Source organism: Anser cygnoides, chromosome 1, assembly GCF_040182565.1.
Source record: "Anser cygnoides isolate HZ-2024a breed goose chromosome 1, Taihu_goose_T2T_genome, whole genome shotgun sequence".
Taxonomy (NCBI): Eukaryota; Metazoa; Chordata; class Aves; order Anseriformes; family Anatidae; genus Anser; species Anser cygnoides.
The window spans coordinates 211,269,069-211,284,455 of record NC_089873.1 but is presented as its reverse complement, the minus strand read 5'-3'; the positions used below and the strand labels follow the sequence as shown (position 1 = coordinate 211,284,455).

The following is a 15,387-nucleotide window of genomic DNA, read 5'->3' as shown; positions in this document are numbered from 1 at the left end:
AAAAAAAAAAAAGGTTACGTAAATATTTAGGGTTTTTGTGTTAATTTTCTCTTTCTACATCTCAGCGGATGTGCGTGCGGCACGGCCTGAGCTGAAGCCTGTCTCGAGACCAAAAAAAAAAAAAGATGATGGGGAAAGAGCCGCATTAGTACGGCTGCTGCCCACGGTGTGCCCGGATCCACGGACCCCAAATTTGGCTTTGTCAGCGGCCGGCTCGCCCCGAAACCCGGCTGCCCAGGCCCTGCACCGCGTCCGGCCCGTTGCGTCGGTGTGGGAGGAGACCTCTGAATGTTTCGTACCACGACCGGGAGTCGCTGCCTTCGTGCGTCGCTGCCCCCTCGCAGTAGACGCCGCACCCAGCGAGCGCCGTTGGCACGGGATCAGCCTCTCCTGGAGCTCTGTGCCTGCAGGTTCCCAGCCCTGCTGACTTCAGCCTTCAGAGAAAACCACGGCTCGACCGCAGCTTCGCCGTCCAGCTGCTGAAAGGCGGAGGCAGGGGCTGGCAGCTGCTCCCCATCTAGCTCCCGGGGAGCTGCTCGCCCGCGTGCCCGGCTCGCCTCGAGTCCACCCGCGTCGCTGTCGGGTTTAGGGACTCGGGGCGGTGTGAAGCGACGACGAATGTTTTATTAATTTAACGCCATGTGAGTTCGTTTGAGCTTGCACAAAACAAAAGAACTGTATATAACTTGGTGTGAAAGAGCAGAAATTCCCAGCCTCGCGCGCTGCAGCGGGCAGGTGTTTCCTTTGCCACAACGCGTGCCATCTGAGGAGCAAAATACCTCTTGCTGGATGCAGCGCAGGATCTGCAGAGGCCCTAAGATGACGCCGAGCGTTTCTCGCCGCTTGCTGGGAAGCAGTTTCTCACCCTCCTCCCTCCTGCAGCCGCCTTCTCGCTGGGACAGAGCCGTCCTCGCCGGCCGTGGGATGGCGCGGGCGCTGCACGTCCTCCCACCACGTGAAGCTGTCCCTGCCGTGTCCCACTCCTGGGAGCAAAACCAGGGCAAGAGCTGGCTCGCGGCACCCCCCTGGGACCGAGGGGGCGATAACCCAGTGACTGAATCTGCCAAAGACGCCGCCGGACTCCACCAAAGCACCTCGGACTCCGGGGAGCTCGCCACGCCGTCCGGAAAGGTTCGTGCTCGGAGTCGGCGAGGACAACCGAAGGAAAAGTGCCAAAAGAAAGGGATCACGCAAGCTGATTGTGTAATGTTTTGTTCTATAATGTCAGTATTTTTTTCTCCAAACGCTCTTGTACATGCAGCGCACCGTAGTCCTTGAAGTATCGCCTGAACAAGCGCTTCTGTGTATTTGAGCAAGGAAAGCAAGGGGGAGGCAGAAGCCTTAAAGACTCGCTCCCGTTTCAAAACCAGGCCTTCGGTGCTGCTCTGAGAACCCCGCGGGGCTCCCAGCTCCTCGCCAGCCCTTGCTGTTCACCAGAAATGCGTCCCCTCAGTCCCGCGGGGGCGTCTGAGGAGCAGGAAGGGCCGCTCCTCGCCGTCCGGTGGCCGTGGGCGCGACGTCCCGGTGTCACCGCGCCGGAGAGCTGCGGGGCGCTCCCTGCGGCGGCGCTCGGTGAAGCTGGGAGGTGGCACCAGCTCGGCAGCAAGCTCCAGGCGTGGTGTGCGTCTGATAGAAACGGTGCAAAGCTCGTAAAACCTTTCCTCTTTCCCCTTACCTTCAAAGCACGGCGAAGCGTCAAGACGGCTCTAGAATTAGCTACTCACTATGCAAAGAGGGAAATCTTCAACTGCTGACCGAGGGGGGTTGTGTCTGCCTGGTTTTTCTCGGTGTTTACTGTCAAACTGTTGAAAAACAAAGCTAGATGTTGCTACACTTTCCTCCCCTGCGCTTTAAATCGTTGTGCTTTAGCGTTCTCCTCAGCTCGCCATCGGGAACACCGGTGCGGTAAAAGACTGCGGTCGTTTTGGGTCTCAGCTGAACCCCCGTGGCTTCACCCGAATGTTTTTAAAAAGCGATGGAAGTTACTGGGAGACCGTTCACTTGCATGTGTAAATGTGTGGGTTAAAAAAAAATGACATGCAGGCGTCCGTCATGTTGTGGCTTCTGTTATTCGGAACAGAGTAAACCCTGCTTGTGAACGCTCGTCACAAACCAGAACCGTGCCAGCCGTGTGCAAATCGCGCGTACCTTTTAACAGCAACGAGGACTCGAAACTGCAGGACAAAGGCAGAGGTTAAAACAGAATAAAACCAGGTTCTGACAGTGAGCCGCCTCTTTCTGCTCAAGTCGCTGCGCGGGGAAACCGGCACCGTCCTCCCGCGGTCTGTTCTGAACGGGTTACGGGTGGCCCTGTCCCAGGGAGGCTGTTGATTAATATTTTGGGGGAAAAAAAAAGGGTGAAGGTGAGTATAATGACACGTTCTTCATGTAGGTAAGCAGGCAGCGGGTGCTGCTTATCCTCCATGTCTCCCCTTCTTCCCCTTGCCTGTCCCAACCCCTTGGTTGCACTGGCGCAGCTCTTCTCGGGCTGGATTTGGGTTTTTAATGCCTGTTTTTGGGCTCAGCTCCCCAGGCACGTTCAAGTCCAGCAGGCAGAGCCCCGGGGCCAGCCTTGCTCTGGTGACAAGAGGGACACGGTGACATTCAGAGCAGGCAGACGCAGACAGGGCGGGCACCGTGCTGCTGCTCATCGCTGCCAAAACCTCCCTGCAGTGCCCAGGGAGCGCGGCAGTTCTTGTACGGGTCGGGTTTGCGCAGGGACGGGGAGCACACACCTTATTTACAGGAGCTGCAGAGCGTGACAGCGAGCAAACAGTTTTCATGTGCTACCGTCGAAGCATTTCAGATGTTTTGGTGAGATGTTTTGGTGCTTTTAAGCTGGAATTTGCTGGCTGAGAGCCTCAGGTGAACCTTTTCCCTGCTCTCGATTTTCCAGTCTCGGGAGGGGAAAAACGGCTCCAAACCAATTTATAAAAAAATAACAAATTTATCCAAGAGGACAAAGGTCTGGGTGCTTTATTCAAGCACTGGCTGTGCCGCAGCCTTCCCTTTGGGCACCTTCTTGGCTACTTTTTTTCCTCGCAGCTGGAACTGTTCAGGGCTCCCCTGCTTGGAAGCTGCCTCCGCCAGCAGAGCTTTGATCACCGGCACCTCGTCCGAGAGCCTGCCCGTGCCCGGGGCCGGCTCCTCGCCGCTCTCAAACACCTCCTGGAGCTCCTCCATCAGCCTCAGCGCCTCCCGGTACGTCCTGGGGCTGGATTTCCTCTTTTGCAAAGCAGACGCTGGAAAAGGTGGGAGCAGAGCGATGGATCCTGCCAGCACACCCAGCCCTCCCAACCCAGGGGGCTGTGGGAGCGGGGCTGGGAGAGGTCCTGAGCAATTCCAGAGTGAACACAGACGTCTGCGCGGCCACAGGGCTGGGCAGTGGCTCTTAGAGCCTAATTTATTCCCTTTTCCCCCAATCTTTCCCCAATTAGTGCAGGGGAAGGAGTTTTGGAGCCCAGAGACTCCAGCAGTGCCTGCTCTGCATTTCCTCCTCCATGAACCCGCAGCCAGAGCACCGGGGGCAGCGCTTTGGGGGACTGAGGGGCTCAGGGACGTGGGGTGAGGCTGCAGCAAGCAGGGGAGCCTCAGTTCCCAATGCCCGCCGAGCTCAGGGGCACCTTTTTGTTCAGATCCTGCCCCTAAATCTGTGGTGACGTGGAGAGAGGGGGAGTGCGGGCACGTACCCAAGGGGACGGTGGTGACGGTCGAGGCGTTTCTCATGGCCACCAGGATCCCTTCCAGCACCTCCGCTTTTGTCTTGCGGGCGGGAGGGCCGGGCATCCTCCCGTGCTGCGGGGAGGGAAGATCAGGAGGCTGCGGCGTGCCTGCCTTCCAGGGGGACAATCCTCCACCTCCTTCTCCTGCTCCCTCTCCCAAACTAACACAAGCCCGTGCTTCTGCAGGAGGGAGGTGAGACGGACTCTCTTTTTTGGACCGAGCTGGTCCGTTTTAGACACTGACCTACGATTATCGATGCATTAGGCAATACTGGATCAGCTTTCCACCACCCCAGAGCTGCGCCGTCAGTTCAGGGACACTCCCAGACACCAACATCACTAACGGTGCCGTTCTCCCTTCAGAGGCTGCTCCCTTTACCTTTTTCCGAGGCACGTAGGCCTTCTGCAAGCTGTCCAGGCGTGGCTTGGCATCGCGGTAAACCAGGGGGTGGTTCAGGATGTAGCAGAGCGCCTGCACGTTCTTCTGTATCCCTGTGAACCAAAGGGAAAAGGGGACAACAACAACAGCTTTTGCTGCTTCTTTCTTGGTCAGAGCAGACCAAAGCGCCCAGCAGCCTGCTAAGAGCCCTCTGCTCTCCTCCCTCACCAACTGGCTCGATAAAATCCGGGTCGGTGTCCCCACCGAGCAGCTCCTCGTAGCGCTCCGGAACAGCCCGGGGGCTCCTTTCCTCACCCTGCTCGCTCCTCTTCTCCAGCCTGCCCTCTGCCACGGGTCTCTGCCGGGGCCCGGACACGTCCTCCACCTGGAAGAAGCAAAACAAAAGACTTCGCAGCAGCGTTTTCCTCGCAGCCCAGAAGGAAAGTCAGCCGGAGCCCGTCCTGCTGGGGTCAGAGGTGTCTCCTGGTGGCCCTGAGCCACGCAGCCAGCACCTTGTCCCGTCCACGCGTGGTGGGAGCGGGCGCGGACGGGGAGAGGGTCCAGCCCCATCCTCTGCAGACTGACAGTCCTGGGATTTCCAGGGAAATTAAATCAGAAATTGCCCTCGTGGGCTCTAAGAGGGAGTTTTCCAGCAGGCGCAACGCGGGACGGATGAGCTGGGTGTTTGGGGCTACGCCCCGAGCCAGCACAGCTCCATGCCCCCCCCCCCCCCAGTGCCACCCAGGGCAATCTGCCCACCCGTTCGTGTCCTCGCGAGTCCTGCCCAGCCTCACACACCTGAGTCATGAAGAAGGCTTCAACGTCCTCCGGGGCCGTGCTGGGAGGCCTGGAGCCGCGTTCCCCGTGCCCCAGCACCCCCGGCCTGCCGCTGCCGGCGTCCCTGCTCAGCGCTGCAGGCGTGGGGCCGAGGGGAGGCAGCGGCCGGGGCGGACTCGGAGCCCCAGCTCCTCTTGTAGCCTCCTCCACGGCTGGCAGCGGCCCCCCCAAGGTTTCAGCAGGAGCTTCCAGCGTTGGCGGCTGCTTCTTGACCTTGGGGAGATGCGACGAGACCTGGAGGGACACGGAGGCATTCAGGGGACGTCCTGGCAGCAGCTTCAGCCCCCCCAGGAATCCCTCAGCTGAGGCCGAGGGGCAGGATTGGGCCCAAAGACCCAGTTACGAACCTCACCTGGGCAAGGAGGGAGGAACTGGGGGTTGGACACCCCGGCCTCACGCGGAGTAAAGCTCCTCCACTCCTTCCCTCCAGCCTGCCAACCCCACCGGGGTCCTGAATGCTCTTCCCGTGCCTCCCCCCCGCCCTAAATACTGCAGCCGGGGTTTTGTCCCTGCCCTAGGGCAAGCCCCATTTCCCCTGCCTCACCTTGCGGCTGGCTTTGAGGGGGATGGAGAAGTGCCTCCGCCCCGCAGGCAGGCTCTTGTGGCGAACAAGTTTAATCCCCAACCTCTGCTGGAGGAGCCGGGTCAGCAGGGGCGGCTGCCCTGTTGGAGCAGGGGTTCATTAGGATTTATCCCCTGGGAAAGCTGCTGGAGGAGGAACCCTGGATCTTCGGGGGATAAACACGATCCGGGGAGCAAAATTTAGCCCGAGACTGCGCCGCTGCAGTCATGGTTGGGCCGTTAGGGGCTTCAGCGGGGCCAGGAGCAGCAGCAGGGCGTTGAAACAGCGTTTGCAAGAGCCCTGCTCGTGGCGTTGCTCTTTCACAATTAAAGCACCTTCCTGGGGGCCTGGGCCAGCGGGGCAGGGGTGTCCAAACGCCAAGTGACGATGACAAAGGGGTCCCTGTCCCAGAGAGGGGACAGAAGGAGGGACGGAGCAGGAGTGCCCCGTGGAGCCAGGGTCACACTGTACCGCTCCGGGCGGCGGCGAGGGGGTTGTTGTGAAACGTCAGCTCCTTCAGCCGCGGGAAGAAAGCCAGGGGTAAGAGGGCCGTCTCATCCGCGATCTGCAAGAGAAAAATGGTTTGCCATTCACTCCGAGCAGCTGCTGCCGAGTCACACGGGAGGCTGTAGAGTTTCACCCCAATCCCCCCCCAAAAAAACCCATCCCTCCGACGCGTGGGGAGCCCAGCACTGGGCAGATGTGTGCAGCGGGGAGGAGGGGAGGAGGAGGGAGGTGGCATCCCTGAACCAGAGACGTGGTTTGCGAGCAAGCAGAGCTGCACCATCACACCGCAGGGGACTGTGGCGGTTTTACCCTGCTGGGCAGCTCCACCACAACTGCTCTCTCACTCAAAAGAGAGTGGAAAAACTGCCCTCGAAAGAAGAGGGAGAAGAAAGTATGCTGGGGGAAAAAAAAAAAAAAAAAGGTTCATGGGTTGAGATAAGGGGAAGGTGGGCCTTCCTGTACCCCGTTTTCTGATGCAATCCCCCTTTTCCTGGTGAATTCTGATAAATCCTTCCCTCTGAGGGCGCTGAGGCCCTGGCCCAGGCTGCCCAGAGGAGCTGGGGGTGCCCCAGCCCTGGCGGCGCCCAAGGCCAGGCTGGGGGGGGCTGGGGGCAGCCTGGGCTGGGGCTTTAGGGCTCCTTCCAACCCAAACCAGTCTGTGATTCTGTGATAACGTGCAGGGGTTTAGACAAGCTGGGTGCAATTCAGCCGCCTAGCAGGTGTCCTGTCCCACCTGAGCGGTGCTGGATGCCTGAGACGTCCCCATAGGTGGCAGATGGACGCCAGGGAGAGCTGTGCCCCTCTGCCTCAGGGGCCGGGGTATCTCCAAGGGAACTAACCTGGGGCTCAGGCAGCTGAACCTGTGCACCTACGGAGAGCCACGGGACCCAAAATCACCTTGTTGAAGGCCAGGCTGAGACGCTGCAGCTCAGGAAAGGGAGCACAAATGTCTCTGCGCACGGAGGGAGCGGGCAGAGTCTTCGAGGCAGATGGGCCCCCGTCCCTGGAAACACCCTGAAGAGAGGAGGAGGAGGCTGAGGCACCGCTCCAGAGGCTCTGCAAGACACGGCAACACCTCCACGTGCACAGAAACTGTTAATACTGGTGCTTTCCCAACCGCTACCTGCTGCGTTCCAGAGCTCGGGCTTGTGGTGAAAGCCTCTGAGGCAGGAACCAGGCAGAGAGAGGCAGCACGTTGTCAGTCCAAGGCCCCAGACAGGCTGGAAAACGGTGTCTCAAAGCGAAACAGCCCCTTACAACCATTGCAAGGCGGTGACTCTGGTCACCAACTGGTGGCAGTTGGGTGGCAGCCTCGTTCGGTACACGGTTGGTGGCAGATTGTGAAACGGCCTTTAAAATCCTCTCCGTAGGAAACCAGTGCCCTCTCAGCAGGGACACGGCAAGAGGAAGCCAAGAGCTCTCATTTCCTTCCTGCTCCCTGCTGCGTGCCTCGAAAGCCCTCAGAAGCCTTCACGTGAACTCCAGGCACCTGAGCTTCAGTCCTTACCTGAGCTGCAGAGCACGCTGCCCCACGCAGGGAGCAGGTTTGTGTGTTTGCATGAGCAAAGAGCTACCCAGCTTCCATGTGAAAGCTACAGAAGTTTAAGCTCAAGTGGTTAAGGGAAAACTTGCTCCTGACCTCCCTGATGGCAGACAGTAATTACTTGCAGTACCCAGAGTCTGGGCAGTACTGGTGAGCTTAAACAAAGAGCTGAGAGAGAGGCGCGGGGAAGGGAAGCTTTGGAGCCCGCACCCCAAACCACAGCTCAGCCAATGGTTCTTACCGGCACCGGGCATCCCTGAAAGCCAGAATCAAACAGGACCTCTGCAATGAAACACAAAGCGAGGGTTTGGATGTGTAATGCTGAGGCTGAGCGCTCAGCTGGCCCCGATCTGGAAAAGCCAGGCTTCACCCTAATTTAACTGAGCCCTCTCCCACCGAAACAACATCGGCGAGGGCAGGGAGAGGCGTGCACTGCTCACCTCTCCCGGCTGGCTCCCCGTTGTTCTGTAACACGGAATATTCAAGCTGCCCTCTCTTCGCTTCCAGCTCTTCTGGCACCTCCGTGCCCTTGTGCTGGGGCTGCTGCCGGAGGCTGCTCAGGGACTGGTACCGCTCCGCCCTAAAAGTGCCGTCGTCCAGCGCGGGGTGGAGGGAGAACTGCCTGCTCTCTGCTTGCTGCAGGTAGGGGACCGCTGAAATCCTGTTTCGGTCCAGATTCAGTTCCCTCAGGCTAGAGGAAAGAAGAAATGCACACACAAAGCCATCTGCTCCTCCTGGCAGCCGCGGGGCACGGGGCTGGCCCTCCAGCGCAGAGCCAGCCCGACACCCCCGTCCTGCTGCCCCGCTCCCTTCCTCTCCTGACGTGTAAAATCCAAACCGTGTGCTCAGTTCATTGCCCCCGAAGCCCATGACTTCAGCCCCCGAGACCAACCCGAAGGTCACCCAGCACTGGCTCGTGGTGGGAATTGAACAGACCAGGAGACACCCTGGCAGCTCATTAAATCACCAGAGCTCTGATGAGCCGTGGTCCTGCTGGGATTCCCTAAGGACGGCCCACCTTCCCATACAAGTGTAACACCACCGGTGCACTTACCTGGGGCCACAAGAGAGCTTAGGGAAGAGCAGAAACCCCACACTCTTCACGCCACTCCCCCAGCCTCATTACGAAGGCTGCGCAGTTTCCTCTGGGAATATCCTGGCGGAGCCAACAACCCAGACCCGATTCCCACCTCCAGGTCACCAGGTGACATCAGAAGGTCCCGGCGCCGTACCCAAACCCGTCACAGCTCAGCTGAGGGGCACGTAACTGCCCCCTTCCTAGCGGCTCCTCTCTGGCTGAACCACGAAAGCCCGTGTTAAATAAAGGGAGCTGATCCACAGCCTTTCCTAGCGCTGCTGCGCTGGAACGAAGGACAAATTGGGGCAGAGAAGGGAAAATGGAGAAAGTAACTGCTGTTTCTCAAATCGGACCCGGCGATCAGCAAACAGCCAGGGCAGGATCTGATTTAGCAGCCATCTGCTGGGTCTGGCCTGCCTGCGTTTTGCAGCAGGCTGTTTGCTACCATTCAGTAACATTCGCGAGTTCCCAGGGAAGTACCCGAGTGAATCACAAAGAATTTGGGTTTTCTTTTAAACGTTGTTGCTGTGCAGCAGCTGATGGAGGCAGCTGCCAGCCCCCGAAAGCCAGCACTGCCTGCTGCCGGGTGCTGCCTTACCTGCAGAGATTAGAGAGGCTCACAAAGACACTCGGGTCTGACAGCTGATTGTCATCCAGCACCAAGACCTCTAGAGACGGAAACCTTAAATGAGCAGAGCTGTGAATACAGAGAGGCTCATTAATAGCAAAAAGGGGCTCGTTAATAGCTCATTAATAGCATACTCAAGCAAAGATGGGTGAAAAACACATCATCTGCTGTCGCTGGGGGAAGACGTATCTATCTGCTCGCTCCCCTGGGAGACGGGGCTGGGGCTGCCTGCTTTTTTTGAAGAGGAAACTGATATCTTACCTAAAAGCAGCTAAATCGAATCAGTCTGAAAGACCACCTAGCTCGGCGCCTTATCTCCGACAGCCGCACACATGCGGGCAAGCTCCATGGCAAGGGTCTAATTAACGAGGAATAAACAGCATCCTGCTCACGTGGCTCGGCCACCCAGCTGCTGAATCACCGCCTGGAGGTCCCTTTCTGGACGGCAGGTACCCTGGGTGAGCACGGTCCTAGCTCAGGGCACCAGGTCAGCCCCCTGGCTCCATCCCCTGCCCACCCAGCGCATCCCCTGGGCACACCAGGACCTCCCTGGCCAAGGCAAAGCCCCGTTTGCTGCGTGCACTCACTGCCAGGAGCCTGCCAGGTCCGCAGGCAGGGTCCGAAGCCCGTTGGCCGTCAAGCGAAGGATCTTCAGCTGGGCCAAATCCCCCAACGCCCAAATATCCTCCGGGGATAAGTTGTTATAGGAGAGATCCAGGTCCTGAAGGAAACAGAAGAGGGCAGCCCCTGGGGCAAAGAAGTCGTCTCTGCTGGCTTTCCCCAGGTGGATGTTAAACCCTTACAGAAAACTTGCCTTTGTGCTACTGCCCACCCCAGGGTGACGCCACGGGTGTCTCTGATGTGCAGGGACTTCATGGACAGCGGCGGGACCTTGGCAGGAGGGCTCAGGGCCGGCCACTCGTGTGACAGCAGCCAGGATAAAAACAGGGAACAGACCCTGCTGGGAGCTCGTGCACAAGACGAGACTTGAGGTTGAACAGCGATAGTTTTCTGGGGCATTACAATAGGCTGTATTTCCCTGGCCCGAGCTCACGGCTCTTTCCAAATCAATTTAATGTGATTTTCCAATGAATATTCCCAGAGCTGTCTTCTCCGGGCTGTCAGCAGACAGGATCCTGGGTACTGGTTCGAGGACGAAGCTGGGATCCAAAAGGGCACCATACGAAAGGGAGATGTGATGGGGAACGACGCAAGGATGGGGCCCCATCCCCACCTTTCACGGCCGATGCCAGCGACCAGGCTGCTCAGGCAGAGGCACTCAGGGGTGGCCAGGGTCCAACCCGGCCTCGTGAGCCTTGCAAATTCAGTTCCCAGCACCTGGGCTTGCGCTCAGGGACTGACTCAGACGCTGAGTGAGCTACCAAAAGCACGTCGGAGGCACATTGGAGAAGCTCTCCCACGTTTCATGGGTTTTGAGGCCTCCCAAAGCCTGCAGGCAGGAGGGAGGCCAGGACCACAGCAGCGCGGTGAGCCACGCCATCAGAGCCTGCAGAGCCGACCGCCAAGCCACAAACCATCCTTCGGATGAGCCAAGAGAGAAGCCTTTTAAGACAGAACTTTCCACCCAGCAGCAATCACAAAACGTATACGGTGAGAGAGAAATCCAGGCAGGGTCACCTCCCTGAAGAGGGCAAACCTCGGCGAGGTCAGAACTGCTGATCCAGAGCCTGAGCTCCCTGCAGCAGAGACCCACTCCAAGCTGGAGGGAGAGGACAAGGTCCCAAGCGCATTCTTTGTATTTAGGATCCACTTTGTCCCTTTTTTCTTTTTTTAAACAAACAAGCAAAAAAAAAAAAAAGAGACTTTTGCTGTGTTAGAAAGGCAGCCTGTAACTCAGGGAAACCGCAGAAACCTACCTGGAGAGGAGGAGGACGGGACGCAGGGAGGTAGAGCATGGCATGGAGGAGGATGGGGATCTGCCAGGGATCATACAAAATCGGGTGAAGGATGACACCGGCGACTGAAAGCCTGCCTGGCATCAGCAGGGTGAGGGTCCATGAGGAGCGAAAGAAGGGCAGGAGGTGAGGAGGACAACAGTGGGGAGTGGGTGATGGGCTGAGTGGAGAGGATCCTACAGCAAAGGGGTTGGTGTGTGACGGGGAAACAAGGGGTCCTGTGGTAAAGGGCTGAGCAGTGGGCATCTGGAAGAGGAAGCAAGATGTGCAGGTCCCTGAGGGGCAGCAGAAGGGACGTCCTGGTTTCACAAGGAAGCAGGAAGAGAGGATTTCAGAGAACTCACACCGCAGGGACACACGTCAATGCTACGTGTTAGGCTTCAGTGTTATGCTAGGGAAGAGATGACCAAGGTCTCGGCTCCCCCTCATCTTACTTCTAAATGCAGGAAGTCTCCAGCGGTGATTTTCAAATTTCTTAGGCCGTTCAAGGAAAGTTCCAGTTCCCGCAGCCCCGGAAACTTCCGAAATGGCTCTGCAAGGGTGGAAGAGGAAACAGTCCAGCGAGTGAAGACCAGCAGTAACAGAACAAGCCAGGTCCCAAGGTCTGTCGTGGACCAAAACCAGCAGGAACAAGCAGGACTCTGTAATATTCCACTATGATCAGTTGGCACGTTTGAAAGAAAATGCCAACTCAGTTAGGCAATTGTCCCTAGCACACATAACGCCCCAACAGCCCACTCCTTAGACATCTGGTTTGCTTTCATGCATTTCCTTCCCCCCCCAGCTGGACTCTTGCGCGAAGCTACTGCCAGCACATTTAGCTTATACGTTTTACTAGTCATAAACAGATTTCCTTTCTTATTATTCAAATTAACTGAGCCCATGACACTGGATTTGGATTCACCTCCCAGCTCCCCCATTAGCCTTCTGAGCCTTTGGGACAAGTCGTTTCATTATTCCATGTTTCTATATATTAAATGGGGATTTTCTTTGTAAAGAGCTTTGTTTCTAATAACAAAAAGGGCACCGCCGTGGCACACAATTATCATCACTGAAGAGGGAATTAGTGCAAGGATTTCAGCTCAGTAACAGAAAGGAAGCAATTCTGCAAAGTGCTGTCTGTGTACATGAAAAGTCTTTGTAAAGCTCTGAGTTTAGACAAGCATAAGCTGCCCTGGCTTGAAAAGCAATATCTGCTTTTTGGTAATGCAAAAAAAAAAACAGATTTTTTTTTTTTTTTACCTTACCTAACGTCAGCAGGTTCTCAGCAGCATTTATAAAAGCAACACAATCAAATTTCTCAAAATCATCTTCTTTAGCCTGAAAAAAAAAAAAAAGTGTATTGAAAACAAAGCAAAGCAAAGCAAAACAAAACAGCTCCAGCTGTAAACTGATCTGAAACAAGTGGGTCTCTCCGTTTCGCGTAATGCCTAAATCATAGCACTTTGTTAAGTCTTCCTTTGGTTTTCTGTCTATGGAGAGCATTTAAAGCACAGCTGAGCTGGTGGCTGGCTTCCAGAAGACCTGGGTTAGCCGAGCCCCAAAGCAAAGCCCCCTCTGTGCCCCCACTGCTGACCTTGCCCCCCTGCATGACACAGTGCTCCTTGGCCACATCTGATGCCCACAAGTGACCCACAAAACTTTGCCACTCTATATAGCACATCTGTCCTTCCCGGCACCAGGACAGGACCCTAAAAACACCCTTAAAACTATCAGCACCTCAGCTCGTTCTGTCTCTGCTCTGCCAGCTAGTCACTGGCCCAAAGAAAAGTCACTGAAGTTAAACTCCTGCCACAGCTGAGATAAACACCGCTGAATCCAGAGAAAAATAACTTGCAAGTGTACATAAATGAGGAACAGGCTACGCCTGATGAAAACCATGTTAATTTGGGGAAGACAATTTAATTTAATTTAATTTTAATTTAATTTAATTAATTTTATTTTTTTTAATTGAATTTAATTTTGTGAAGACACAATCCAACAGCCTGCAAGACAGATCATTCAAGCCTGTTCACAGCTGGCTGGCTCACCCTCCTGGGCAGGAAACATGCCTGGTTCTGAGGTGTTTTCTCTGATTTCTGGACACTTACATGCTAATGTAGTATTTTTTTTCAACTTTCAAGGCAGTTCCTTAATATTTCTTGAGCCTCTGATACTCACAGAGACCAGATTTTGGCTGCTTATGTTCACGGAACACAGGTCAGAAGGGTTATGCAAACAGTGGTGCTTCATCTGAAAGTAAAAAAAAAAAAAAAAAAGAAATGTTAAGGCCTGCACCACATCTGTAAGCAACCTTGTATGTCTCTTCCTGGGACCTGAACCCCAAAACCAGACCTCAGCTGTCCCCCGCTTCACGGAGCAATACCCCCAGGTGAGGGTAGCACCTGGTCCCTTGGGTCCCAGCAAGGGGGAAGAAAGTGGCAGGGAGATGGGGAGGGAGAGGCACTCGCCAGAAATGTCTCATCCAGGACATTGTCTTCATTATTTTCTTCCACAGAGGCAGAACGTGGGGGCTTTCTCCTCTGCTGTGCTGTCTCCCTGGTGGTTCCCGGCTCGGCCCAGGCCCGTGGGGTGGCTATGGGTGCCAGCAGCCAGCGCCCAGCCCCTGGCACGATGGAGATGCACAACAGAAATGCAGGGATATAAAATGTTGAGTGACCACATATTTAAGATAGGGACATTAAAGCTGCAGCCACAGCCACAGAAGAGGAGAAACATGCTACTTTAGAGATGCTAACAGAGCAGTGGGATGCAGATGTAGAAATGTGGGCCGAAGAGCCTTCTGGAGGTCTCCAATCCACCCTCCCTCCCAAAGCAGGACCATCAGCAACATCAGATCAGCGGCTTTGCCTAGCAATTCCACCACCTCCCAGGGTAATTTGGCCTGCACCCAGTGCAGAAGTTTCTGCTAGCATCCAACCTAAACCTGCCAGGCTGCAATTTTTTACCTCATTATACCATCTGCCACTACTAAGAGGAGTCTGGCTTCGTTGTCTTTGTAGCTGTGCTTCAGGCAGCTGTAAGCCCCAGTCTGGTCTCCCCTTGGTCTCCTCTTGGCAAGAGGAAACAAGCTCAGAGCCCTCAACCTCTCCTAAAGGGTTACGTGTTCCAGCCCCAACCAGCCCTGTAGACCTCTTCGCTATTTCTCAAATATTAGAAGGCATTTCTGCCATTCCTAAGCATTTCACAGATGTGACTCTCAAACCCCAGAGACGAAGAAGCTCTGGCTCAGAACAACTGATGAAGAACCATGCCGTGCTATCCATGTGCCTTTCCTGAAGCTTAGATGTTGCTTCCCCCCTGCCATAATGTTGAGATGTCTGCTGGAGTTCTTATTGAACAGATGCCTTAAAGATTCTGCCCTCTTCATTTCAGTCTTAAACAATTTTAAGACTTTTTTTAGGCCAGTTTAGGCATAGCTTTAAGTTCTGTTATCTGGGTTATCAGCTGTGATGTTGATGCAGAAAACCACAGCTAAATGTATCTGGCATGGCTGGTGGATCTGCCCCTGTGGGCATGCCATAATTCTGCAGGGTGACTTCGCCAGCAGCAGTCAGCGTCACTTCTTTACTGTTGTGCAAAATGTTTCTGGCAGGAAAGCAGTTCGTGGCATAATTGCTTCCATCACCCATTTTATAGAGTCCGGTTGTAGCCATCTCGACTGCAGTATTCCTGGGAAAAGTGGGAAATAAATAAATGAGTTAAATTTTTCACTACTTCCAGCATTACTTTGCTTTAAGCAGCTCTTTACAGAGGTAGTCACAAATTAAGTATCGGCTTGTACGCAAAGGAACACTGTTAGTGCCACATGAAGAGCATCGCTTCTAAAATGGAGAACAAAATGAGGTGATAGGCATATGTGCATTATTTTCCATCTCAGGAGAGCAAAATGCAGACACCAGAGAGCGTGCGGGTCAGGCTGTGTGGACGGTGACTCAGGGGATTGCGGCTTTACCCATTCCTCCTTCCCCCGGCTCTTTTCCCTTGCAATCTGAGGAGGCTCTGGGAAAAAAAATCACCCACCTTTCAGTCCTTGGAAATACAGTTCGGGGGTGCTACATCAGTAATTAACTGTAGCATGAAGCACAGCACCATCGGTACGGGTAACGATGGTGCTTCAGCACCCACGGAGGTGCTCAGCGCCATGCTGGCACTGCTGGGTGGCACAGCGGCGAGATGGTGGTGGCACAGGGCATGCCAGGGGCACGCAGCTGC

The 15,387-nt window shown here is 55.5% G+C and overlaps 1 protein-coding gene across 4 annotated transcripts; it reads right to left on the bottom strand.

Moving 5' to 3' along the window:
• Nucleotides 1-4: 4 nt before the first annotated feature.
• On the bottom strand, nucleotides 5-14,618 carry XRRA1 (X-ray radiation resistance associated 1). 4 transcript variants are annotated; one of them, XR_010828472.1, is made up of 18 exons: nucleotides 13,623-14,618; nucleotides 13,333-13,404; nucleotides 12,420-12,492; nucleotides 11,607-11,704; nucleotides 11,134-11,193; nucleotides 9,844-9,977; nucleotides 9,227-9,325; nucleotides 7,991-8,241; nucleotides 7,792-7,832; nucleotides 6,905-7,021; nucleotides 5,972-6,065; nucleotides 5,483-5,601; nucleotides 4,900-5,172; nucleotides 4,330-4,486; nucleotides 4,102-4,214; nucleotides 3,690-3,795; nucleotides 2,736-3,242; nucleotides 5-2,324 (listed from the first exon to the last, which is right to left on the bottom strand). XR_010828472.1 is itself a non-coding variant. In XM_066990060.1 (17 exons), the coding sequence occupies exons 2-17, from the start codon at nucleotides 13,402-13,404 to the stop codon at nucleotides 2,977-2,979; spliced, it is 2,073 nt and encodes a 690-aa protein (XP_066846161.1). In that variant the 5' UTR covers nucleotides 13,623-14,618; the 3' UTR covers nucleotides 5-2,976. The 4 variants fall into 4 exon arrangements, 3 of the variants coding, with proteins under 3 accessions (XP_066846161.1, XP_066846162.1, XP_066846163.1); XM_066990060.1 differs by having other exon boundaries at nucleotides 5-3,242; XM_066990061.1 differs by lacking the exon at nucleotides 11,134-11,193 and having other exon boundaries at nucleotides 5-3,242.
• Between the last annotated feature and the right edge of the window lie 769 nt (nucleotides 14,619-15,387).